Source organism: Phycodurus eques, chromosome 12 (assembly GCF_024500275.1).
Source record: "Phycodurus eques isolate BA_2022a chromosome 12, UOR_Pequ_1.1, whole genome shotgun sequence".
NCBI classification, from domain to species: domain Eukaryota; kingdom Metazoa; phylum Chordata; class Actinopteri; order Syngnathiformes; family Syngnathidae; genus Phycodurus; species Phycodurus eques.
Genome location: NC_084536.1, coordinates 16,089,010 through 16,115,316, shown reverse-complemented (window position 1 = coordinate 16,115,316; position 26,307 = coordinate 16,089,010). Strand labels below are relative to the sequence as shown.

Here is a 26,307-nt window from a genome sequence, read left to right as displayed (position 1 = left end):
TTTATATACCTTGTCTTTGTAGTGTATTCAATTGAACATAGGTTAAAAAGTATTTGCAAGTCATTGTATTCCGTTTTTTTATGTTTTACAGATGTACCAACTTCATTGGAATTGGGGTTTCTGTATTTGTTATTTGTATTGGTTTTACTGAGGTTATGTTTCAGGATTTTCTCATTTAATCTATATTTATTTTATGCAATTGTAATATATGCTTTTGGCAAAAGCTAAACTTTACGTAACCCATTAGTTAACAATAAAGGGGTTAGTTCATATATATACGCGGGGCACACATCAAACGAGATCCTTGCTACAGTTGCTGATTATTGTTCTCTGTTTGAGTAATATCACTTGATTTAAGTAAAAGTATTTATGATCCATGCTGACATGGTATCGGATCACTATTAGTATTGGCCAATACTCAAGGCTGCAATATCGGTATCATACTGGAACTGAAAAGGTTGTATTGGTACATCCTTCGTATTTGGTAAAAAGCTGTATGGACCTACAGCATAAGATACAAAATTAAACCATATCACATACAGATAATTAGCTGCACATCACCAAATATACGAGGAGCGTAAACACTACTTCTTATTGCACCGGCACCTGGTTGCATTGCTAAATCACCATCTTTCAGCCTGACAACAATAATAAATCAGTGGACTTAGATGGATTGGAAGGATGCTTCATTACCATAGTCAAATAGGTACAATGCCCATAAAAGTCAAATTAAATGTCTATTACAAAAAAGAAACCTGCAAGTTTCTTTATCACCCTTGCTGATAGTGCTACAGACAGAGCCATTACCCAGGGACTCATCCAGAAGAACACACCCCATCTGAAGGATTGCCATGATCTGACCTGACAAAAAGACCTGCGCCGCACCGCTAAATAAACATACATCATATTCTCCAGAAACGGCAACATCAATCATACTGACATGCAGTTAAAAAGCGTTTACCCAAACCTGCATTACACACATAATTAGTTTCAGCAGTTGAGAGGCAGGGGAACTGCTGAAGCGTGGCGTCATACACAAACCACAGCTCACCCAGGGAGACCTACTTTAAAATGTGCAAGACAAACAAACGCCAGAAAGTCTTTTTAAAATCAGCAAACGGGTACAAACAGCTACCTCTCTCCAATTGGCTGAAAGACGCCTGTGTGAGTTCTGTGGGGTCAGGATAGCACAATGAATAACAACATTAATGATGATACGGAGAGCCCAACCTACCTTTAAAGTAGATTGTGGTGACACCGCTCTATTTTTTTAAGATAATTGTGGTAAGGATATGAGACAGTCAATGTACTTCCATCAAGTTCAGCCTTTTACCTGGCCATAGGATGAAGCTTCAGAGCTGGTGCTGGGCGGAGCTTCACGCTTCACTTCGGGTGCCGTCTCAGGAACTCTCACTCTCACAAAGTTGATGACATGGTGTAGATTTGAGATGAGGTTGGTGCCAGGGAACCAACTGTCATGACAGTGCTCCTCAATGCAAGGCTCCTGAAAACATGGAGTAAGTGCTGTGTGGATCACATTGACATGACATGCTATTGGCACCAGAATGATATCAATGCTTGAATGCCAATAAAATCTGTTGATCATGGATGGCTCAAGGAAGTAGTGTGTAATAGGCAATTTAGGCCTTCCACTACATTGGTAGCACTAGCGACTAGCTGTGTACACAATTAATTAAGGCCCTACTTGTTTGCCGCCTCAACAGGCAGAAGTGAGCTGTCGTTAAGACCATTTCAAACTAAAAACGTTTGTACCTGAGCGGAGACTGTTTTTAGTCAGTGGAGCGCTGAACATGTTTGGACAGTATGTCATTTGTTTCTACAAGAATCAGTAGGCTGGACACTAACTTAAGAGTTAGTTACAGTTAGCTTGTGAATTTGAATGAGAGGAGAGTTAGACATCAGTTACAAGGAGTTGCAATTGTAATCAAAAGTATTCTTGGAAGTAGAACTTTAGAGTGGAAGAACACACTTTCCTTTGTATTATGTTTCATAGGAAATTCAATAAAAAGTCAATCGATTATTGCTTTATTGCTATTAATTTTTCATTCATTCAGCCATTTTTTTTATCCTGTTCAGGGTCACAGCAAGGGTTGGCCCATACGCACACGATTGGCCATTTGCCATCCTTAATTTTCCAGACAATCAATTAATGAGGTATCATTAAAAATCCCTACTGTTATTACTCTCTCTCCTCATATCTTACCTCATCTTCTTTGCTGTCTTGAACCTGGTTGTCCAAGCCCAGCTCAATTAGGTAAAGCACCATGCACAGCACATGTTCAGACATATTCTGATGATCCATCCATATCTAAAACAAAAATAAATGAAAATGAAGGTATAGCCTAAGCTTATTTCAATATGGTGTGCTAAAACATTTTCAGTGTGCGTCATGCTTTGTGACGACCCTGGGGTATGCACCGTGCTATTTGCTGTTTTGTGTTACATCTTCTGCACTGTCATTCTCGATTTGTGACAACATAAGAGAACCAGACAATAGCCACTCCACATTTAAAGCACTAATAATGTTTTAAAAAATAAATAGAAAATAAGATCGACACAGATGAGAGGTACAACGCTACGTTGTACAGACTCATTGTTAAACTGCTCACCTTGTAAAGGAGAGTGAATATCACAATGTGCAAGGTCTTGCAGTGCAATAGTTTGATTAGACCTTTATAGCACGGGTGCAGGGGAGTCCTCTCCTTGTATGGAGGCCATGGGTTACCAGTGTGAATGCCAGACTGCTTTAAACTGGGTGTCATAAATCCCCCAGAGGAAAAGAAGGAGAGCACAGCACAAAAGGACAGTTATTGATATGGCCATAATGACATGTAAACTTTCAGGCATCAGAAGGTTGAAAATATATGGTGGGAAACATGACAAATACTTATCGATAATGTGTATCGTAGTTAAATATTGTTGTAACCTGTTATATTTTCAAGACGTGCCATCTTGTGAATGTGATCATTTAAGTCGCCATTTATAAATACCTATATTCCATTTATAAGTACTTATATGCATACCAATACATGTTCTGAAACTTTGTATGAGTCATCAAAAGTGTCAAGCCAGTTTTGAATTTAAACTACAATGTTGACAATCCAGTAGACGTCAGCAAATCTTCAGAAAGAACAATCTGAGAGATGAGAATACAATTTCACCCTTGACAACTCTGTGTGCAAATATTTGCTGGAAGATTTCAACTTTGCACAAGCAGCAGCAATAACTATAAGACTGGAATGGGGTTTCAGACTGAAAGCCATTATATTTTAATTAATGTTGTAATATGATATAATTTGATTTATGTTCTTCATTTTGAAATGTTGATCAAGGGGTGTGTACATTGTAGGCTAACGACCCATCAACATTTTGCAGAACTGTAAAGAAATCACAGAAAAACAACATTTGTGTTGCATTAAATCATGTCTGGGTAAATGTTAAAATTGATTTTCATTGCTCAGAAGAGTCACAGGGTATCCCACTCTTTTAATATGACTCGATACAACTGAACCAACCAGCAGTTCCATGTGGCGCATTAAAAACCTCAAAAAGGTGAAGACAGTGTCAAAAACAATTAACCATCAGTGATCCATCTGTACTTTCAATTACATGTACTCCCAAAGGAGAACCGTTAAACAAAGGTTATCTTGCCCGCTACCATTGCAAACACTGCACTACTTGACTTACCATTAAGTAGTAATGGTATTGCCATTCATTCCAATATCATGAGGAAGGTGAACCGTAAGGATTCTTCTTCACAGCAACTGACACATTTGTCTCAGGACCACAAACAAACGAGGGAGATTTCCCCAATTCTATTACAATTTAGCCTGAAATATTGATTATTCTCGACAGCTATTTAATTGGAAGCAACTCTAGCGCCCAATAGACCTGACCTTTCTTATCATGTCCCTTCATGAACAGATGAGATAGGTGATCAGGCAACACTGAATAGAGCATGACATGTTTGTTTTTCCCAAGGAAGACTTAACATGAATAAATAGTGCACTAATGTCAGTCTAAATATATATTAAACAAAAAAAGTTATACAATTTATTTGAGGAAATGTAGGTCACAACTTACAATGCTGAATATCGGTCCATTGCGGACTGTACATCACGTCGATAGACTGTTCTGAGAACAACCATGATGGGGTCAAACTCATTCTCCCACACCTCCGCTGTCAGACAAAAGGATGAGATCTGCTTTGTAACAGCTGCTTCCAAGTGACATTACTGTATTTCCCTTAAACCTACTTCCGCTTCTGAAAGTGGTTTAAGCCTGCCCCCAAGTGGTCAGAAGAGGAACAATAAAACTTAGGGGCTGAATGGTCATTTACTGTATGTATCACTGTTTGCCAACATTTAAGTAAAAAATGTCTGCGGGTCAAAACGTCTGACCATCCTAGCATGCATAAAGGACATGGTGAAGTGCTTTAAAATAGATTATGAAACACAGAGAGCCGTGATAAATTGTGTCCAGTGCATTCAGGCTCTTCGTGGAAGCATGCATGTATAAAACAGCACCATTGTCCAATACTGAATACTTTAATAACTGTGTTTTGCAGGTTGCTTAAATTGGATCGCTCTTTCATTAAGCCCAAGTGGCCGTTATATTAATGTTGTCACTGTATTTGCAATGAGTACTGGTGGTATTTCAACCTATTGAGTTAAAGAGAGTGCAAAGTCTAACAAGGTGGTCAGGAAATTTTTCATCTGGCTTAATACCAAATCATGAATGCAATGTTAATTTCCTTCGATACATAATCCAGGTTTGTATAAATTCATTATTTGACAACACTATGACTTCCTAAATTTACTTTACTAATGGTCAGTACATCCTACCTTTGGGTGTGTACATGCCCTGCTGCATGGAACCACCTGGCTCAAACACAGGTGCTTTGAAATCTGCCACAGCAGAGAGCATCTCCTCAAAACTACAGCTCCCCGGTACAATGCCACTCTTTGGGTTGGGATTCTCAGGAATCTAAAAGAGAACTCTTAAGGAACAAGTTGGTGACAGAATAAAGGATATAAGTTTCATGTGGTGTCCCTTGAATTTATTGAAAGGATACAAGGTCTAACAGCGAGCTGTGCGTGCGATCGTTCATACACAACTGTGAGACCATCTCAGCCCGAAGAATCTCATCATCTGTCATCCCTGATGGTGAGAGTGAGGAGCAGAACGTGTGCAGCTTTTACTGAAGGATTGCTTTTTTTTTTTTTTTTAAACATAACACGACTGAGATAAGTTCACGGCAGAATTCTTGAGGCCATGTTACGATTATCTCTGCTTTCTCTTTATTAATTTTTTTTTTTTTTTTATTGATAGTTGACTGAATTTTCATTGACAACAGTGGAGATTTTTTGTTTTATATTTTCTGAAGGTGAAGGGATACTTTCACTCTCTCGCTCTCTGAACATATAGATCTAATGTTTCTATGCTATTCATATTGAGCTCATATTGAGTAGATTATGCCATTATGGATATCTTCATGCATGTAGCTCAACTTCAGATAATGGATGTTGTTCACCGTAAGGCATGGGTGTCAAATTCTAGGCACTGGGACCAAATCCTGCCCACCACATCATTTTAAGTGGCCCGCCAAAGAATATCATGTACATCTACTTCATGTTTCTAGCTAAAACCGGAACCAAAATTGCAAATTCTCTTTACTTTTAATAAGGTTGAGATATTAGCAACCCCCTTATGAAATAAATTGAACAATTGTTAAACTATTTTCCTTTGATTTCAAATGTAATTAATAAATCAATTTGTGTATATGTAAATGAGGCAATTTTTCATTTACAACACCCCACTGGGCTTAACCATAACTACATTGAGACCAGTGACAAAAATGAGTTTGACACCCTTGCTTAAGCTCATCAAGACAGAATTAAGAACACCTTTGCTGGTTCCAGCCAAGTAGTATACTCCATTTTGCCTAAAATGCTATAAGGCCCAACTACAAATAATCATTACAACAATCAAAATTCTTCATGATCAATTCTTTAATATATTGATTATTATGCCCATCCTTAATTAAAATGTTTATTATATTTTGTAGCTGCCAGATTTTGGCATGGCATTCAAAGTCATAATGAACTCAGGATACGAATAAGTGTATTTAACATGCAGTAACCACTGTGTGTAATAAGTGGAATGTTTTTTTATGAAAAATCAGTGGTATGGATAACCCTACATTTTCCTGGTGAGATGTCAAAATGTATGGAAACATAGAATCTCCTCTCGGGGAGTTTGACACTGTACTTACTAACCCTAACCCATGCCTGCCTCAAGTAAAGCAACGAACATCTGGACAACAGAACACAGCACTTCCCTTTATCAGCAGCCATCACAAGGTCATTTTTCACCATGAGAGTGGCAATGTCAGCACTATGACTTTCTGTGATGTACCACTTACCTAAATGAATGCGAAGGCTTGTCAGTATGACTAAGAAGGTCAGAGCACCTTCTAGCATTGGTCTTTCTTGTTCAGAGTCTAACACAGCATTCTGATGTTGAGACGCCATGGTTAAAAGATCAACCACTTTGAACCTACGGAAGGGAAGACAATTTATTTCATTTACTATTCAAAACGCAGTATGCAATACAACAAACAAGTTACTAAATTGGACATTACCTCTCAAAAACACTAGAGATAAAATAGTCGGGATCAAGTCTTGATGCGCAAACCTGCAAAAAAAAAAAAAAAAAGAAAGAAAAAAGTAGAAGAGATTCTACGTATAACAACAAGCATATATGAGCAACACATCTCTTGATTAATCCTAACCTGGAGTAAAAAGATGTCAGGGTCTATCATGGAGTTGCAGAAGTGTGACTGTACATAGGTCATTGCTTGTCCTTTTATCTGTAACCCATTTCTAACCCACATGTTGCTGTGGATCTCTGACAGACATGCCTACAAGCAAACGTTTGAATTAATAGAATTACAAATCATCTGAGGTCATCAGCTCCTTAAACAAGCCCAAAGAGCAGAAGCTTTCAGAAGAAACCAAGCATGATATACCTGAATTTGCAGTGGATGCACCATGATCTTCATTAGCATCTCTTGGTCAGGCAGTAGGCTGTCCAGGTCCAGGCCTTGGCACTTCACAGCCTGGAAAAGGTTCAGGGGGGAAAAAAATTATTATAGGGTGAACCCCCGCTTTTCGCAATGGATATGGACCAATCCCTGCCGCGAGTAGCAAAAATCTGCAAATAATAATTGGCGCCAGTGGCATCGCTAGGACCATTTTTTTTTATTAGGTTTTTCAAAGAAAAATTGTACTGGGTGTGCACGCACTGGCGTAATTCAGATTTTTTTTTTTTGTAATATATTAGGCTTACTGGGTATGTTGCACACTGGGTGCCACATCAGCTGTGCCCTGTGATAACTGCGCAGGTTAAAACTAAATTTTAAAAAGTTTTTTTTTTTTTTTTTTTTTAAACCTATTAAAATACAGATACTACTTCATGTTTTGACCATATGGGTAGCAGAAACTCAATGATGTGCATTATACATAGGTAGAAGGGTTTCCCTCATTTTGGGGGTTGATTTTGGGGTTGTGCATTGTACTCAAGAGAGTATTGTACATTATACATTACGGTACACACAATAATAAATGTTAGGGGATATCCGCAAATGTTAACAGCAAAGTAGACTACGCTTGCTATAAGTACCTGTATAAGGAGAGAAGCAGAAACATATTTTCAGTTTCTCTTTTTAATGTGCTTGATGGTGCATTTAATGACCGCCAACAAAACAAGACACCTCAAATGCAGGTGTTAAAAGCATACTACAGTATCTTTGCTTTTCTTTCTTCGCCTCTTTCTACAGTATTAATGAATTAAGCCTAACAACAACACCAAGATTCCAATAGATGGCGCTTAGGAAATACTTTACCTGCTTTGGCCCAAGAACAAAAATTATTAGCGATTAGCCGTGGTTTTCCCACAAATAATGGAGGATAAGGTTTAAAAAAAAAATAAAAATTCAAAATAAAAAGCCTACTGCCCATAAATCTGCAAATATGTGAGTGAATTCGTTAAATGCCGACCCACAAATATGTGGAGTTTCACTGCAGTGTACTGTATCCTTTTACACTGACATCCCAGCAGTTAGACATACCTTACTGAGGAACATGGCATAGTAGCGGTGCAGTGGCAAGTGAAATGTCACTTGATTTGGCAAAGGCTGAAAGAGAAATAAAAGCCATGAGAAACATCAAGGGCGAAAGGCTCGCCTGCCTGTGTTATCGAGATACTGAGCCTTTTAACTTTACCTCATCATTAAAGCTGATGGCATCAAACCAGATCTGAAGAGTCTCCAAACAGTAGCGTACCACAGTTTTAGTATACTCCTGAGTCTCCTGCAGGGACACAATTAACACGTTAAAACTCCTTATATGGCTGTACAGTAAGTGCAGCTTCAAGTGTATAGTCAAGTGTAAGAAAATGGGCCGGACTTACTTTGACTTTGCAGTGAGTTAAAAGACCCCACATTGGTTGCGCACAGGCCTCCAGCTCAGCTGCAAATGCTGCATAGTATGTCTGAGACTCAAATTCCACATGTTCATTCAACTCCCGCTTATTCAGGTTCATTCCTATCAGAACACAAAATTACAAAAGTTAGAGGCCACATACTTTGGGGGCAACTACACATTATTAGGACTGTATATTGGAGAATGTATAGCAGGAGCCAGGCATACAATGTAGTAGGACGACTGTGCACATTACCCTAGCAAAAAGACACTCAAACCCGCTGAGCAAGGAGTCGTGTTATTTTTAGTGCCATGACTGGACATGGCAAGTTAGCAGCATAAAGCATTATTCTAATTCAGTGACACAGTCTCATATGTACCACTGTGCACCAACAATCATTACAACAAAACAAATGACTGCTTGCGTTTAAAAGGAACATACGGTATGTGGAAGCAGGAGTGATGAAACAGTGGCATGATGAAATATTGCATTTACACTTTAAAATTTGTATCACAAAAAAATAGATGGCAATGGAATTCTCTAATAAATAAACAACAGAGGGTAATTATAAAAATTTGAATTCACTGGAAGCCAAGAACAATTACTTAATGGCATTCTATAAAACTTCGTAGAAGAGGGAAATAAAGGGGAGCAAAATCATAACTGTCATTTTTATTTTATTTGGATTACATTGAACAATTATCCAAATACTTTTGTCCCTCTGGTATATCCAGGATATCTATGCCTCTTTGGGCACACCGCTACCAACATCTAAAGTTTTTCACAAAAAAACTTCCTAAAAAAAGCAATTCATGGGGGGAAAAATGGTTTTGAAGAATAATGTCTTGAAGCAAGCTATGTAACTGGTGTGAATGTGAGTGATCAGGCTCCTCCATGACCAGAGAGAGAAAAGACAAAAACAAAAAAGGTAAAGTTGCTTCACAGGACTTACCTTGGAAAAATGACACAAAGCTCATCCACAGCATTAACAACGAATGGTCTTCAAGGAACTTTTTTGCAACACTTTGGTGTGACAAAATGTTGATAAAATCACTAACTAATGGCCAGTATGTGTTATTCTTCAACAGAGCCTCGCTGCAATTCACCACAACATGGCGACTGTTTTCTTCATCTGAAAAAGGAAAATGGTTCAAACCAGTATGGGCTGGTTAAATAACATTCAGAGCAAGTTCTTTATATTAACCCAAATACAAAATGGTTGAGCCATTATGAGTACTAACCCTGAAGTTCACTTTTAATAAGGCAACTTTCCATCATGTAAAGGAGGACAGTGACCATGATGTCCAGCAGCTGACACTCCTCAGTCACATGACGAGCCAGTTCCTCGTTGCTGAACAACTGCACGCTGATATGTACGATACGGTTGGACATTGTGTCAGACTCGTGGCTTTTCATCAGGGTTTTCATGATGAATGCATAATGCTGAACAAATGTTTTTGTAAAAGTGATCTGCCAAGACCAAAAAACAAAACAGGAATTAAATAGTGTATTTACTATGAGATGATGAATTCTTTCTCGAGAATGACCTTGTAATCTTGATCTGGTAACATGTTCAGTAAGAAGGTGACCTTCTTCTGTGGAAACTCGTATTTGATTGTCCAAAACAGGAGCTCCTCCAAAAAACACTTATGCTTCAAACATTCAATAATAGACAGGTCTGAGAGAAGAAAAGTGAGAATGAGAAGAGTAGTTCACGAACCATAAAATATATTAGAATAAATCTGTATTTCCTCAACATTACCTTTTGTACTGCTACTCAGCTTAACCCTCTTTCTCTGACCAACAGATTGTCCCGCATCTTGGTCCTCCTGTGAATGGGGGGAAAAAAAGCCACTCAATAAAAATCACTCAACTCTAATTTATAAACTATCCAGAGTGATTTGGTGTGAGTAAAAAAAATATTTATAAACTATCCAGAGAGTAATTTGGTATGAGTAAAAAGTAACTTTACAGTACACCTCTATAGTAAAATGCCCCTTGGGATTGAGTACAACTTTTTGCAAAACTATTCCTTTCGTCACACGAATCTTTCGAAGACTTTCCTAATGCGACACTTATTTCAATAGACTATGTATCAGGATCAATGTGACAAGATGATGATTACACAGCAAGACTCGTGTGGTATCCAGTGTGACCTTGTGCACAATTCTAGTGCCCCTTTGTAATCCGTCATGAAAATTAAGACCCCTTTATTGTTTTCACTCTTAATATTAACAGCAGTTAACTTATTTTTTACACTTTTAGTAACATAAAAAGTGTTTAAATTTGCCTGTACATTTAATCAAGGTTTTGTGACTGCAACAGTTTGACCCTGAAACAGATTTCTATTATTGTCCGTGGGAAAAACTGTCTCCAAATCGGACCATCATCCAGGAACAAATTGCGCTTGACTTTAGATATTTTATTATAACATTTTAAAAGAGTATCTGTTCAAAGTTTTTCACAAACCTCTTTGCTCGACTCATCTGGGCTCCCTGATGCTGCGGATCCTAAAAGTGAAAGTAAATTGAGCATAGCTAGTTCATGAAGATTGTTAGAACAATACTCCACCTTAGTCATTAAACATTGCATCCAAGTAAGTGACTAAGGAAATTATATTTCACCATGATAATAATTACACAGCTCATAAACAGTTAAAGATCAAATAGCGCACATTCAAGATTAATGTTCATGCTTTTACAGTGCCCTGTAGAAGGAGATGTTTTTTAACAGCAAGATTAAAAGTTTGACAGACGAGCAGATTTAGGAACATTCCACAACCAAACTGTGAATTAAAAAATAAAAAAAATCTATGGAAAGGTAACATGCGCAGAAAGGAAATCTCACCCAGTAGGGCGTTAGCACCTCCTTCGGCCCCGACAGCGACGTCGCCAGTACTTTGGGCCTTGTCCTCTACAGACACCAAGCCAGAATTCTTCAGTGCTGCCAAATATTTGTCGTAATTCTTTTTAGCGAACAAATTGTCCTCCTGGCCTACCGCAGCAATGTCAAAAGAAAATAGAACTTTGTCATTTATAGGGCGATGTGCTGGATTCTCTTAGTATGTATCTTTTAAGTATATTGTCCTTTATACCATGATGAACAAACCTAGAAAAAGTAAAGCAAAATAACAATGGATTTGAATGAGAAGTTACCCATGCTCAATTCCTTGAATGTTTGTTGGTTGGTCAAGATCTTTGTTAGTACAGTCCGCATTGCTCCGCCCATTTTGGTGAGCTCCTCCAGGAAGGAGATTTGAGGCTCCAGCTGCTGAAGAACTTTTTGTAAATCTCTCTCAGATGAGGTGTCTGGTGCAGGGAGATAAATACAAGTTGTGACTCTCAGCTCATTGTAAACATGAGATCGGATCTAAACAGGACCATTACACTTGTATGCAGCTTGCGCAATTTATCTATGTCTGCATTTAATATGTAATAAGATATTATAGTATAAGATAAGATATTATATATAAGATATATAATAAGATATTATAGTGCAGACATGCTGACAGCTAAACGTTTCTAAAACTGTAGGCATGTATTTCACTAAAACAAATAGAGTAACACCTGACCCCGACATACTTGTTAATGGAGAAAAAATGCAAATTGTCAGCCAATACAAATATCTTGGGTTAGTAATAGATTCACAGCTTTCCTTTAAAGCCCATATTGACAAATTGTGTAAAAATATCAAATTAAACCTCGCAAATGTTCGTGCAATTCGAAATGAAATGTCAACTGAAGCCGCAAAAATGTACTTACATTCAATGATTCTTAGTCACTTTAACTATTGCATAACCAGTTGGTCCCAGGCTGGTCAGAATGCAAAAAAACCACTGGAAGTTTTGTACAAACAAGTAATTAAAGTGATGGATAAAAAACCAAGGCACTATCATCTCTGTGCAATTTTAAAAAAATACAGTCTTTTAAACTGGGACAGTCTTCACATATTTGCAGATTTAAATTTGATTTATAAAGTACTGCATGATTTGGCTCCAGCTCCTCTGGCTGAGTTCATCAACCAAAGAAACAGCTCTGAGCGTGTCACTCGAGGCTCTGTCAGAGGTGACTGTCTCATTCCTCTGCGCAGGAGCACTTTCAGTAAGTCAGCCTGGTCAGTGAGGAGCGCTGGTGAGTGGAACTCAGTACCTGAGGAGGTTAAACTGCTTACAACATACAAGGCCTTCACAAAAAAACTGAAAATGTGGTTAGTTAACACCTATAGCTGCCAACACTAAAAGACAAATATGTTATGATGTCTTTTTTTTTTTGTTATGATCAAATGATTTGTGGTTTTATTCTCTCTTAATAGTATAGTAAGTCTTTATGTATCCTGTTTTATATTGTCTTGTAGATGTATTTTACTGCTTTTTTACATCATGGCCAGGGGACTACAGACTAAAACTAGCCGTCTGGCTAATTCTGGCTTTTTTAACCATGTGTATTTCATGTGTTTTATGAAATTGCATTGTCCCCTTTCAAATAAACTGATTTTTTTAAAAAAATAATTAAAAAAATTATGGCTTGGTTTCCAACTCATAGACTTGACTTCTGTTTGAAGACTGGGTCACATAAAGTATTTTATTTTATGACAGAAAAGATAACGAATAACTAGTTTTCACCTGGTTCTGTATATCCATCCCTCAAATACTGTATGACAGACAGGATAAAGCGAGGGAGAACCAACTCTGACATCAACAGAAGATCTCTGGGAATTGACGGGATGTTCTCTCCTGTTCTCAACCGATGCCGTCTGCAAAAGCTGTTTGAAAAAAATATTTTGTAGAAAACCGACATCTCAGAGCATTCAGAAAATGGTTGCCTCTATTAAACTCACTGTCTGAAATCTCTTGGTCAGTGAATGAATAATACAACAGGTGTTTGTTTAATAAATGTGATTCCTTTTAATGAACACCAGTATATACAAACCTGATTTGGCTTCCTGGAACCTCATGAACTTTGGAAACAAAGCAACTACACTCACCGGCTAATTATAGTTTGAGAAAAAAAAAAAAAATTGAGAAAAGTTAATTTGTTTTTACTTTTGGCTACATAAATATTACAACATTTAAGATGTTAATTATAAACTTTTGGCAATGTACGTGCAGTGAGAACACTTCCAAATACGTTCTGATGTACAGTGTAGAAAAATTACTTATTCTTTTTGTTGTATTTGGGTGATGTTCTATTTCAATGGTTTTTGCCAAAATTTTTAACAAGCGCCCAACAAAAAAATTTTTAATAGCTCAGATTTTGCTTTTTTTTTTTTTTAATCCTAAATACAAATATTTTTTAAGTGTTTGTTCTAGAAGGACACGCCCTCATCCGCAAGAGCAGGTGCGGAATTGATGCAATCATTGTTTTACGATGAGGCAACATCATTAAACCCTCGCTATCACTAGCACAAATGTGACGTGTGCCGTTAGCAAAAAGGGTTCACCACGATCCTCGAACTATCAGACCATGTCCAAACAACCTCATAACTATAAAATATAGTCATGTTCAAGTTTAAGATTATGATGTTCTGATTGACTGGCTAATGTTAGTAGCTAAGTCAATGCTAACTACAGTATCTTGCACATTAATGACAGGAGAGGCGAGAGGTCGGGTGACTTGTAGCAATTCGAAGTTATGTATTGCACTTAATGACACAAAGGTTGTATTATTCGACGTAGCTGACGACATTTGAATATTAACAAGAAGCTCCTTTCCAAAGTACAGCACCTGTCACCGGGTAGCACAGCTTAGCTTTAGCGAACTTGGCTCACCCACTCTCTCGCATGACATTACTGTCTCCACAGTCACAGGCCCCGCCAGCCTGGCTCCGGAACATGTTGAAGTCATGGCTAGTATGGTCTCCGTTGTTGAAGCACTCGGCGCACAGTGACATGCAAGGGGAGATGCCACAGGTCCGGCATCGATATGCCACAAAATTCGCCGTCCACACCAAGCCGCATAGGGTGGCGTTGTCATAAGAGCGGACCGTTTTGCAGAACTGCTCGAATGCTTCGCCTCCTGCAATGAGACATTTACACCAGTCAAGCGCCTCTGTGTCCGTCGCTGGTTTTTCGGGATTGAGCACGTCGTCCAGCAGCTCGTGAATTTGTCGGAGCGCAGAGCTGTTGTCAGTCCGCCTCAAGTCTGCCTTCAGGTGAGCGGCAGTAGCTTTCTTGTCCCGGCGCAACAGCGACGCCGCCATCATTCGCTGGCTTGTTGTCCACAAATGTATTTTGGATATCTTGCTACCATGTTCTCGCGGCTTCTCGCGATACTCTTCGTTATTAGCGTTCGTTGAATATTATAATTTTTTTAATATATAAAAGAGATATGCAGCCCTAAAAAGTTGCAATTCGCACTTATTGTACGTGTATATTTAAGGTGTTGTTTCCCCCCCAAAAAAAACTCTAGCTTCCGAACTTCGTTCAGACACACCTATATCCGTGTGTTTGCGTTCTTGCTTCTAGGCAACAGATGGCCTAATTTCGCCCCCCCCCCTTTAAACAACCCAGCCGTACATTTTTTTAAAAATAATAAATATCCCATCCATCCATTTTCTGAACCCCTTATCCTACAAAGGTCGCGAGTATGATTTATCGATTATTAAAATTATCATTAGTCCCAGCCCTAGTCAAAAAAATAATAATATTTTAAATGAGATATTTGAATTTAAGTGATGCCCGAAACCATTTTATATCCATGTACATTCTATTATTACTTTAAATATAAAAGCAAATATACATCAAATACATCCATTAATTATCTGGTTAAGTTGCTATAATTTAAAATGTCTCTAAGCTCGTTACGTTTTATAAGGTGCGATTGTATTTCATGGTGGTTATGACATCATATTTTATCATGCGTTACAATATTGTTAAATTTGTGTAAGAGCGGGAATATCATCCCGTGTGTTGGTTCCATATCGGTATGTTTTAGTTGATACACCAATACGGAAGTCGTCTCGTCCATAGTAAACTTTTCTTTCTATGGGCAAGTTAAGACCTTATAGTTGCACACAATGAAACTTAAAGAATTGGAAAGTTGTCTACAACAAGTGGATACGTTTGAAAAGCCCAAAATCCTTCTGGAGCAATATCCAACGAGTGCACATATTGCTGGTGAGGAGCCAAAGGTGCGCTCACCGGGGCGTTTGTTTACTTTGCTTTAAATGAATCAGATTTACTTTTATGTTTCCACAGCGTGCATGCTTTACACGATACACAACACGTTTGATGATATTGAGGCTAAACTCGTGGCAGACCTGGGATGTGGCTGTGGGGTTCTCAGCATCGGTGCGGCGATGCTTGAAGCAGGGTGAGCTTGACTTATTTTTGTCATATTTATGAATATTAAAATTTTAATATTTAAGCTTCACTAATATGTTTTGTAAAGGTTATGCGTCGGTTTCGACATTGACAACGACGCGTTGGACATTTTCAAAAGAAATGCAGATGAATTTGAGCTTTCCAACGTTGATCTGGTCCAGTGTGATTTGTGTTCATTGAGGGAAGAAGACTTAAACAACTCTTTTGACACTGTCATCATGAATCCCCCTTTTGGAACAAAACACAACCAGGGTGATGAAGTAATTCACAAATTTTCACAGAATAGAGTCGTACATTAAAATGTTAGAATATTCATAATTATGACCTTTTTCCTTAAGGTATGGACATGAAGTTTTTGAGAGCTGCTATAACAATGGCTAATACCGCTGTGTATTCACTCCATAAAACAACAACACGTGAGGTAAGTCAAGCATTGAGAACTGTCGCTGTCTAAAATTAATACAAGTCGCCAGAATTTTAAAGGCAAATTTTTAAGAAACATAGTTAGACATATAACTAATAAAAGTCTTTATGATATAGACGTGCATAGTGGCAGTTCAAATCTTACTCTTGTGAAAGTGTAGTGATGCATGGAGTGTAGTTGTACTTGAAATGTAACCACACGGTGTATTTTAACAATCGAAGTCAAGTTTATTTTATAGCTCTTAGTCACAAAACGGTCTCTAAGGGCTTCACAGGCCCACAGTTAAGATTATAAGGTTGTAAGTATATAAAAATACATACAGTTATAAGGGGTCTACCGTATTGTTCCTTGTTTTGTGTAATGAATGCATTAACTGTTCATTATATTTAATTCAGTCTCGTAGGAATCTTGTTTTGTCCCAATTCATTCTGTCAGTTAATTATAGCTGTCCCTGTTAACTATTCACTTTGCGGGCAATAAATCAACAAGAACAAAGGTGTCTGACAAGTTTATATTCCTTTTCCATTCCAGCACATACAAAAGAAGGCCAATGACTGGGGAGTGAAGATGGAAGTCATTGCAGGTAATCCAACACAAGCACATCAGAACAGTTGAAATGAGAACAGTTGGCTTTTTTCTGTGTGTAAACAGAACTGAGATACGACTTGCCAGCTTCTTACAAGTTTCACAAAAAGAAATCGGTGAGTTTAAATGCTCTTCACACTCTTTTCCCATCTGGACAGCTGCTTAGCAGGCACATTAAAACTGCCAACTTGTTATGCATGGTTTGTTTGCAATTCACAATGAAAAACGTAAAAAATTGCAACACTTTATTTCATAATGTAGGGAATCTACAAGAAAAAAAATAGTGGCAGATTCTTGTCACACGAGGAGTCTTAAAAAAACCAACACAAATGTTCTGTTCAAATTAAATTACAATCTGAGAGCAGAAAGTTATACATAATAAAAGTCAAAATTGTCTAAAGAGAAACATAGGTGCATTAATGGACATGAAAAGCAAAATACTGACACCAAGCTTTGCAAATTGTTCTCTAGGTCGACATTCAGGTGGACTTTCTACGGTTCTCCAAAGCCTGAAGATTTTGATTGGAATGAACTTGTTTGCCACTGTATAGAATAAATGTTTTCTCCAAAAGAAATTCAGTGTATGGCCTTACTAAGATCCGTTTTCAGTTTTGGCCACCTTTGCCGCAGGACCATCAGCTTCTTCAAGTTCCCTCTTCGGGGCCACAGGTGCTAGAGGAAAAGCAGAATTAATTAACATTGTTGAAAAATCTTATTATATACAAATATATGATCAAGCCTTGAAATATGCTCAATTACCATCCTCATCATCACTATCAAACTTCGTCTTCTTGCCCTGGTATTGAGTTCTGCCTTGATCTCTTCCCCCTTTTCCTTTTCGACCTCCTCTTCCTCTGCCGCCAGATTTTCCTCTGCCTCCTTTAAGAGAGACAATATTGTAATTAAAGCGCTGATAAAGAAATGATCTGTTTGATTGGCTGCTTTGACTGAAATTGTTTACCTCTTCCTTTGCTCCGGCTGAGAGAATCTTGTTGCGCTTCAATTATCTTTTTCAGGACCTCTTTCTCCTCTTCTCCTTCAAGCAGCTTCCAAGTAACATTATTATTCTTGACTTTAAGCTCTCCGTCATTTGCCTCTTTGGCCTTCTCAAATGCCTCCTTCGCATTTCCATCAAAGAGAAGGGTGCCCTTGTTGAGAGTCGAGACATGTCTGATTAACCAAATGAAAAGGGCTACAGCTCTCGAATATTTTTTGATTCAATTATTGTACCAATTATTGCATCAATTAATCAGATCAAAACAAATGATTTTGCATTAATAAACAAAGAAATTTGCACGTGATGCAGGTATTATAGTTGTCCACTCGGGGTCACCAGACCTCACGTTCGATCCCAACATCTGTGACCTTGAGTGCGTGTGGCTTTAACCCTGCTGCTACATTCATTTCTCAGGAACAGCAATGTTCTCGGGTCAATTTGTCCCAAATTATCCAAAAGTGTCAGAAACCGAGAAAAACAAGTTCTCTTTTACTGACCAATTTATTGCAAAAGGAACGTACTGTATATGTTAACACATTCATTAAGCCCACCAGAATAAGTTTCATTCCAAATAACTACTACTGGGTCAATCTGACCCGCAACATAAAAGCAGGGTTAAATGATGGGGCCTGGTCTGGTGGATGATGGAGTCAGCAAATACGAGTGTAGAGTTTTCTGTTCAGCTGTCTGTGAGCTAAGGTAAGCAAATTGCTGTGTTAACTGGTTAATCTTCGGCCAGTCTGCATACTGTTTAGTGGCTGGCCATTGGTTGTGGCCGTAGCAACTCATGTATGAATGTGCTTTTTACATTCTTTTTTGTTTCTTGGGGGGGTATTACCATTGGTTCAATAGTGATTGAAAGTGCAACTTATTTCTACACAGAGTGGTGCGTGAGTCTGCATTAACATTAGTCCATTAGGAAAAATTATCACTGCGACGTTTCGAGTCAGAGATTTTACTTCAACTTTGTTTGTAATCTAATTATTTGAGATGGTAGATTAATAGTTTACGCCCTACTTGAAATAACATCATTGTCAGAGGAAGACTTGACTTACCTCCTTGGCTCCTCTTGTAAAATCAACCCACTTGATTCGTCCATGCCCTGAGAACACGTCATGAAAGTCCTCTCTGGAAACATCTTCCAGCTCTCCGGAGAACTTTAACAAGGCACCTGAGTGTTCTTCCAAGAGCTGATCCTACAAAACAGCAAGGAGTCATTAGCACGGGCAACCCTCCAAACAACTGAGCTTGTGAAGAGCGTTTAGGGAATCATACCATATCTTTTTCCTCCACGTGTTTCTGCTGCTGTTCTTTATCCCTGTGGGAGATTTGTTAGAGGACGACGCTACTTTAAAACCTTTTTTTTAATTTAAAAAAAAAATGGTATTTGTGTACTCACTGTTTAACCTTTGCTTTAGTCTCTGCTTTGTGTTGTTTTCTCTCCTGTGCTTTCTTTGCATGGTAATTTTCCCTGTAAGCACACAAGAACATTTTACTTCACAGACCTCTGTACAAGCAAGGTCCATTAATAGCACATTTTATTGCCATTAAAAAATAAATATATATCACTGCCATTTTAGATATAATTTTGTCAGCATAAAATACTAAGTCAACTTTTTGAGTGTCACATTTGCACAAACAGTAAACTGAAATCATTCTTCTACACTTTGAAACCCAACACTAACAGGTTTATTAGCCTCATCTACCAAGAAAATAATTGAGAAAAAGTATTGTCTGCAATTGCATTACATTATTATATTAGGCTTTTAATAGGCCATTTGCTGCCATCTGCTGTCAATGTTTATAGCTATTGGAAGTAGGGCTGCAATGAACAATTTTGAAAATCGAGTAATCTATCAATTAGTTTTTTCGATGAATTGGATTTTTTTTAAAAAATGTCATTTCCTTTATTCAAAAACACCTCTAATGGAATACTGCATGTTAGTTCACATGCCTTCTATTTGTTTCACAAAACGTAAGTGAATAAACTGTACAAAAGTTGTTATCTTGAATATCTAGCCATCCATTTTCTGAGCCGCTTATCCACACAAGGGTCGCGGGAGTGCTGGAGCCTATCCCACCTATCATCAGGTAGGAAGCGAGGTACACCCTGAACTGGTTGACAGGCAATCGCAGGGTACATACAAACAAACAACCATCCGCACTCACATTCACACCTATGGGCAATTTAGAGTCTCCAATCCATGCATGTTTTTGCGATGTGGGAGGAAACCGGAGTGCCCAGAGAAAATCCACCCAGGCACGGGGAGAACATGCAAACTCCACACAGGCGGGGCCAGGGATTGAACCGTGGTCCTCAGAACTGTGAGGCAGACGCTCTAACCAGTCGTTCACCGTGCCGCTAGTTAACTTGAATATCCGATATTTTGTTATTTACTCCAAAAAAGCAATTTAATTGTTGCTAAAAGCAACAATATTCAAATACAGAGGCCCTCTCAATTAATTAGAATACTGTAGGATAATTCACTGTATTACAGCATTGTAATTCCAAAAGTGAAACTCATTTATAAATTATACAGAGTAATTCAACAAGAAAATACTTTTTAGAAGGCCAATTCCAACCTCATTGCCATATTAATATTTCTTTGACTTCTTATGTAATGTTCTAATGTCTTGGATATTGTAAAATGGGGGTTTTCATTAGCTGTACTGGGTGGTAAAATCATCAAAATACGTAATAAATATAATCTAAATAGTTTACTCTGTGTTGTGAATCTATTAGTTTTTCAATTGAACTACAAAAATATATGAAGTTTTCAAATATTTTTTTTTTTTTTAGATGCACCTGTATGTAATAATAAAATGACAAGAGCATACATAGTTTTGCCATCTATTCAATCCAATTTGGAAGAACTAAATGTGTTACATAATTAGAGACCAGACCTAATAAAGAATATACCTATACACATTAGTGTGGTAATACATACCTTGATAACACGAGCATATCATTGTCTTTGAATGATTTGATGTCTGAACGTTCAAGGAACTGCTTGGATGACTCCTCTGTGTCAAAACAGACAAACACCGATCCCTGCCCCAAAAAAACAAAAATCTAGTTCATATCACTAAATTGCATGATCTATTCCAACAGTCAACTGCAAATTAACTTTTAATACCTTGAACTGTCTCTCCATGTCTCTCCTCATTTGAATGTTTTCTACATTGCCTTTTCCATTCAACCACTCCTGGATCTCATCAAGGGAGGTTCCCAAAGGAAAACCTTTCTAGAGGAACAAATATGATGGAAAAAGACTCGGAGATGGGACCCTGGGATAGGATGGATGATAATGACAGAAATGCACGCAGAGATGGAAATATACTACCATTTTAGGGGTGACTTTCCTACAGGCTCAATTCTAAGTACTTCAAATATAACTTTATAGCATGCAAATGTATACTGTCCGAAACAGCACAGACATATGCAGGGGGAAAGCACAAGTGCATAGTTTGATGTAATGGAAACTTGAGATGTAGTCTCTGAAGAACAACAACTAAGACCTGTTTAGTCTTTTGTTTTGTTTTTTTCTAAGTACCAATTAAAATATCGATTAGTTGACAGTTAATTTTAGAAATACATTTTCAGGAATTTACCATATAGACAGATTTGTGTTTGACAGCATCTTTGTACTCGTCGTTCAGTTCAGGTAAAGGTTTTTCTGGAGACCTCCTGATTTTAGTCTTGTCCTCACTAATTTCCAAAAGGCCTCTTGTTGATTTCTGGAGAGCAGAAACGATGACGTTGGCATCAGAAGTTAGGGATTTCAGTCTGCAAAGAGAATGTTAAGAATTCAACATGACTGGCCAAAAGTTAATCAACTCGCAACAAAAATTACCTAAACACTGCTGCACTAGACTGTTGACCTGAATCAAAAGGTTATAAATGAGTCAACTTGTATTTTTTTGCGATCAATAGAAAACATTGATATCCTTAGCCTCACTCTACAGATGTGATGTGAAACCTACTTTTAAAAAGGCAATATGCGTAATTTCTGGCGCCCCCTAGGCTGGAATTCTGCATTACAAAAACAGCTGTCGCTTTGAGATGACGTATTTTATGTCAGGCACTTTGTTGGACAGCTAAGGGGTCCTCGGGGAAATGTGTGGTGCACCACCAAGTGGGCCAGCACGGGAATGTGGGAAGTTGATCGGCATAATCAGCATCATCTCCAGTAGTGGCTGGGATTTAATGTTTTTTTTTTTTTTTTTTAATTTCAAAAAAACAAAAAAGTATAATTTTTTTTATTAAGTCACGCACTCTAGCTTTAAGCCACTATCATGAATGAAAATCATTATACATTATTGCGCTGCACACAACTCCAAACAATACACAGCATGGGCACATTGTGAAGTGAGATTGGACTATCAAGACTGTGGACCATTATTGATAGTTTCCATCGTTAGAAATTACTGCCAAGATTTAAAGAAGACATATTGTGGAAAATTTACTTTTTCATAGTAATGTAGTAATAATGTATACAAATAGTTGAGTCTCTGGAATGTCTGCCCACTCATCAAGTATGACATTACACAAACAAGTAAATCTTTGTTGTCTGCATATTTATGAAAATGTGTCTATTAGCAAGCAGTTATGCACTTCCTAATTTATAACACCAACCACACAGAACCTCTCTGCCCATGACATGATCAGCTAGGCTGGCAAAAGATCCAGAGCCACTTTCAAGCAGAAATACCTTCATCACCCATGGTTGCAAAGCCTCTACTATCATGTCAAAGCCAAATTTTAAGCAGAAGTTGTATTGAGTTGTGTTGGATGCACAAATTAGCGTCATCTAACCTTGCATAGATGACTAGTGCTTGTGAAAGACAAAGACACTAACCTGTTAAATTTAAGCATAGTTTCCAACGTGACCCAGCCATCGTCAACCTGAAGTTGTTCTTTAAGAAATCTGTCTTTTAGAAGATTGTGATTCCCAAAGTAGTACTGCAGCCAAGAATACAGTAAACAAAGTTATTATAAAGGATGTGTATGACCTGAATATAGTATACAAAACACACCCATACTGGTTGTAAACGAATGTCATAATAAATTACCTCGATTTGTCGAGCCACTTTCAGTTCAACTGGAGACATTTCTTCAGACATGGCTGTTCTGTGTACAAAAAAAACAAAGGTCACAAATTAATATGGAATTTTGGCCTGTTCTTAAATGTGAGATATACAAATCATCCATTCATCCATTTTCTGTACCGCTTAGTGGTTCTCAAACTGGGGTCCACAACATATTTACAACAAATTATGTTGGATCATCAAAAAAATATATAATAAATGTCCCTCCCTACCTTAGCTTTGGGCCTTTCAATACCTCTGATATGACTGAAATGCATGAGACACTTTCAGTCTTTGGTCATGTAGAATAGTATAGATAAGACAAGCCAACCTCGTCTAAATATCTGCTGCTCAGGTTGTAAGTTTCCAATGTGGATAAACCACTGCTTTTTACAAAATATAAATGGGCCCTGTATTTTTGGCAATGTTCAGCGCAATTGACTGTGATCGCCTTCCATCAGGTTTCTTTCTTGTCATACAGAAAATGTGAAAATGATTACACTCATGCCAATCGCAGGACACCATACAGACAAACAACAGTTACATTCACACCAACAACTTAGATGTCTTCAATTCACCCTCGTTACCTTCAAATTTACTAACACGTTTTATCATTGATTAATTTTACCCCAGCAAATTAACCTTCCAGGAAGTGATTATGATTCAAATTGTTGCTCAAGTTTGTGTCAGATACTTTTGTTTGTTAGTTTGTTGTTGTTTGTATAGCTCATTAAATAAAACAACCATGTACATCCAGAATGGAATACCTGTTACACAACTACCGAGAATAATCAGATCACCATAGTCACGTTGACTGCACTAAAACAGGGAATGGATTTATTTATTTTATTTTATTTTTTTTAAATGTTATCGAGACACTAATGGTGTAGTGGCACATTCATTCACCTGACTTCAGCGCAGGCAGTGTGGGTTCAGTTCCTGTTCAGTGACAGTGTGACTATGAGTGTGAATGGTCGTCTGTGTCGATATGTGCCCTGCGACTGACAGTTCAGGTTATAGTCCGCCTTTCGCCCAAAGTCACCTGACATACGCTCCAGCACCCTGTGACCTTGAACAGGATAAGCGGTATTGAGAATGGATGGATGTAGATTATGTTTGGTGTCAATTTTACCATAGGGGTGGGGGGAGACACATTTTAAGAAGGAATTTAACCCACAGAGCATGTTTTTGGAATTTGGGAGAGAGCCCACAGAAGCACAGAGAGTATGCAAACTCCACACAGGAAGGCCACAGCAGAGATTTGACTCCTGGACCACAGAACTATGAGGCAGCCACTAGTCCACTGTGCCACCATATTGAATGTATCCATCCGTTCGTTTGCTTCCGCTTATGCGAGGTCGAGTCACGGGGGCAGCAGCCTAAGCAGAGATGCCTCGACTTCCCTCTCACCAGCCACTTCGTCCAGCTCTTCTGGGGGGGTCCTAAGACATCCCAGGCCAGCCAGATGACAGTCTCTCCAGCATGTCCAGAGTTTTGCCGGGGCCTCCTCCCGGTCGGACATGCCCGGAGCACCTCACTAGGGAGACATCCTAATAAGATGCCCGAGCCACCTGATCTGGCTTCTCTCAATGCGGAGGACCAGCAGCTAAACTCTGGATTAGTTTCTCATTTTCTCACCCTACTTATTTAATTCATTTCAATCGAGTTTGTTCATCTTCCTTTCTAATAAATGGGTCATTAATCTGTATGTTGTGATGTTTAAAAAAAATAATAATAATAATAATAATTCCAATACCTTTTAGAACTGTTGCTGCACAAGGTAGTTGTTTATTTGGCGTTAGTTATGAGTGTTGGGAAAAACTATGTTTAAATTCTCCACTGTAAGGGGTCCCTACCCTAGTCAAAAAAGGTTGAGTACCTCAGAGTGAAATTATTTGATATCGCAATGCTTCAAAAGGCAAGATCCTGAACTTTTGTAAATATGTTAGTATTTTCTTAAATTGTCTAAATGCAGACATTTTTACTGTCTATCTTAAATAAAATGCCCTTAACAGTTAAGGCTTTATGTCAACTCATTAAGAAACACTCCACAACAAATAAAATCCAACGGTAAATTATTCGTTCAAGCGGAATGAAGTGTTGCGTTTTTACTACAACGCAGCCACAGTTAACATGTTAGCTAGCGAGCTAACATGTCGCACTTGCATAGCGGCCACAAAGCGTGCTCCTATATAGACGAACGCTTCCACTTAGAATAATTACTTACGTTCATATTGACGCCTCGACATGAATTCGTCGTCATATTCATGTGGTTTTAAAACATTTGCACACATTTCATCAGTTTTAACTGTGACTCCAAAGACAGCGTGCTGCTCAAAAACGCTGAATAACGACGTGGTGTGTTTAAATCAACAAAGCAAATCTTACACGAGAACCTTAAAAAAAAAAAAAAAAAAAAAAAATACTCATATTTCATATTACACTGGAGCGTTCTAGTGTACTTACGAAACAGTTGATAGACGCCGGTGGTAAGTTTAGTCGTTGAGACCAGTTTGCACATGTGGGACTGCGTGCTACGGAAAGTCCGGAGGACCTAAAGAGACCATATCACAGTATGTTTGTAATGGATGTCATTTTATCAAAATGTCGGTAGGTGTCGCTGCCGTCATACTACTTTAGTATTCACGTACAACAGCACAAATTGACACATTGACATTTTAGGACTGTACAGACACCTACAACTGCCTCTCATTCGCTCAGTGGCAAGTCAGACGAATGTGCCACAACAGTGCAGTGACTACTCTATCAGTAACTTCATAAAACATGAATTCATTTTCATTTTTAATTACAGTATTATTTAATAATTATTTCTTATTTAACCAATTATTTAATAAAACACAATTTGGAAAGAGGCTAAATGTTCATATATAAAACTGGTTGCTTAATTGATATTTTGTACTTTATAATTTCAAATGAATCCATCCATCCATTTTCTGAGCCGCTTCTCCTCACAAGGGTCGCAGGCGTGCTGGGGCCTGTCCCAGCTATCAACGGGCAGGAGCCAGGGTACACCCTGAACTGGTTGCCAGCCAATCGCAGGGCACATACAAACAAACAACCATTCGCACTCACATTCATACCTACGGGCAATTTAGAGTTGTCAATTAACCTACCATGCATGTTTTTGGGATGTGGGAGGAAACCGGAGTGCCCGGAAAAAAACCACACAGGCACGGCGAGAACATGCAAACTCCATACAGACAGGGCCGGGGATTGAACCCCAGACCGCAGAACTGTGAGGAAGACGCTCTAACCAGTCATTCACCATGCCACTTCAAATCAACCCATCAATGTATCTTCTATATCACATATTCTCATTAGAGTTGTAGTTTGGGTGGGTTGGATTAAATAATTAAATGGGCCCCT

At 38.2% G+C, this 26,307-nt stretch overlaps 3 protein-coding genes across 8 annotated transcripts in view; 1 reads left to right on the top strand and 2 right to left on the bottom strand.

The window, feature by feature from the left end:
* Window positions 1-14,890, bottom strand: part of ubr3 (ubiquitin protein ligase E3 component n-recognin 3) — a 37,249-nt gene extending 22,359 nt beyond the window's left edge. For 2 of the 3 annotated variants that reach the window (XM_061691527.1, XM_061691528.1), the window contains exons 1-23: window positions 14,273-14,890; window positions 13,127-13,266; window positions 11,661-11,813; window positions 11,353-11,499; window positions 10,975-11,015; window positions 10,268-10,334; window positions 10,053-10,183; window positions 9,747-9,975; window positions 9,458-9,637; window positions 8,494-8,627; window positions 8,307-8,393; window positions 8,153-8,218; window positions 7,052-7,141; window positions 6,815-6,943; window positions 6,665-6,717; window positions 6,446-6,579; window positions 5,096-5,181; window positions 4,866-5,007; window positions 4,105-4,201; window positions 2,631-2,772; window positions 2,225-2,329; window positions 1,334-1,504; window positions 1,136-1,171 (exon numbers count right to left, since the gene is read on the bottom strand). In XM_061691527.1, the coding sequence (XP_061547511.1) occupies window positions 1,136-1,171; window positions 1,334-1,504; window positions 2,225-2,329; window positions 2,631-2,772; window positions 4,105-4,201; window positions 4,866-5,007; window positions 5,096-5,181; window positions 6,446-6,579; window positions 6,665-6,717; window positions 6,815-6,943; window positions 7,052-7,141; window positions 8,153-8,218; window positions 8,307-8,393; window positions 8,494-8,627; window positions 9,458-9,637; window positions 9,747-9,975; window positions 10,053-10,183; window positions 10,268-10,334; window positions 10,975-11,015; window positions 11,353-11,499; window positions 11,661-11,813; window positions 13,127-13,266; window positions 14,273-14,706 (2,994 nt within the window). In that variant the 5' untranslated portion in view covers window positions 14,707-14,890. The remainder of the gene's footprint in view (window positions 1-1,135; window positions 1,172-1,333; window positions 1,505-2,224; window positions 2,330-2,630; window positions 2,773-4,104; window positions 4,202-4,865; window positions 5,008-5,095; window positions 5,182-6,445; window positions 6,580-6,664; window positions 6,718-6,814; window positions 6,944-7,051; window positions 7,142-8,152; window positions 8,219-8,306; window positions 8,394-8,493; window positions 8,628-9,457; window positions 9,638-9,746; window positions 9,976-10,052; window positions 10,184-10,267; window positions 10,335-10,974; window positions 11,016-11,352; window positions 11,500-11,660; window positions 11,814-13,126; window positions 13,267-14,272) is intronic. The other variant, XM_061691529.1, reaches the window with a different exon arrangement.
* Window positions 14,891-15,451: 561 nt separating this feature from the next.
* Window positions 15,452-17,759, top strand: mettl5 (methyltransferase 5, N6-adenosine). Of its 2 annotated transcripts, XM_061692574.1 has the most exons (7): window positions 15,513-15,619; window positions 15,701-15,815; window positions 15,894-16,078; window positions 16,165-16,247; window positions 16,782-16,833; window positions 16,902-16,951; window positions 17,307-17,759. In XM_061692574.1, exons 1-7 carry the CDS (start codon window positions 15,520-15,522, stop codon window positions 17,346-17,348), a joined length of 627 nt encoding a protein of 208 aa, XP_061548558.1. In that variant the 5' UTR covers window positions 15,513-15,519; the 3' UTR covers window positions 17,349-17,759. The 2 variants fall into 2 exon arrangements, with proteins under 2 accessions (XP_061548557.1, XP_061548558.1); XM_061692573.1 differs by lacking the exon at window positions 17,307-17,759 and having other exon boundaries at window positions 15,452-15,619; window positions 16,902-17,140.
* On the bottom strand, window positions 16,743-25,469 carry ssb (small RNA binding exonuclease protection factor La). 3 transcript variants are annotated; one of them, XM_061692571.1, is made up of 13 exons: window positions 25,387-25,445; window positions 24,331-24,457; window positions 22,906-22,963; window positions 22,692-22,795; window positions 21,445-21,619; window positions 20,970-21,077; window positions 20,781-20,884; window positions 19,232-19,303; window positions 19,108-19,150; window positions 18,888-19,028; window positions 17,797-17,983; window positions 17,595-17,714; window positions 16,743-17,507 (listed from the first exon to the last, which is right to left on the bottom strand). In XM_061692571.1, the coding sequence occupies exons 3-13, from the start codon at window positions 22,954-22,956 to the stop codon at window positions 17,428-17,430; spliced, it is 1,185 nt and encodes a 394-aa protein (XP_061548555.1). In that variant the 5' UTR covers window positions 22,957-22,963; window positions 24,331-24,457; window positions 25,387-25,445; the 3' UTR covers window positions 16,743-17,427. The 3 variants fall into 3 exon arrangements, with proteins under 3 accessions (XP_061548555.1, XP_061548554.1, XP_061548556.1); XM_061692570.1 differs by lacking the exon at window positions 24,331-24,457 and having other exon boundaries at window positions 25,387-25,469; XM_061692572.1 differs by lacking the exons at window positions 24,331-24,457; window positions 25,387-25,445 and adding an exon at window positions 25,148-25,338.
* Between the last annotated feature and the right edge of the window lie 838 nt (window positions 25,470-26,307).

Coding starts and splice junctions, on each gene's coding strand:
- mettl5 (XM_061692573.1), top strand. CDS start 15,520: ATGAAACTTAAAGAATTGGAAAGTTGTCTACAACAAGTGGATACGTTT. Junction 16,079..16,164: donor TGGAACAAAACACAACCAGG/GTGATGAAGTAA, acceptor TTTTTCCTTAAG/GTATGGACATGAAGTTTTTG. Junction 16,834..16,901: donor GAAGATGGAAGTCATTGCAG/GTAATCCAACAC, acceptor GTGTGTAAACAG/AACTGAGATACGACTTGCCA.
- ssb (XM_061692570.1), bottom strand. CDS start 22,956: ATGTCTGAAGAAATGTCTCCAGTTGAACTGAAAGTGGCTCGACAAATC. Junction 20,885..20,969: donor ACATGGAGAGACAGTTCAAG/GTATTAAAAGTT, acceptor TTTTTGGGGCAG/GGATCGGTGTTTGTCTGTTT. Junction 19,151..19,231: donor ACTAAAGCAAAGGTTAAACA/GTGAGTACACAA, acceptor AATCTCCCACAG/GGATAAAGAACAGCAGCAGA.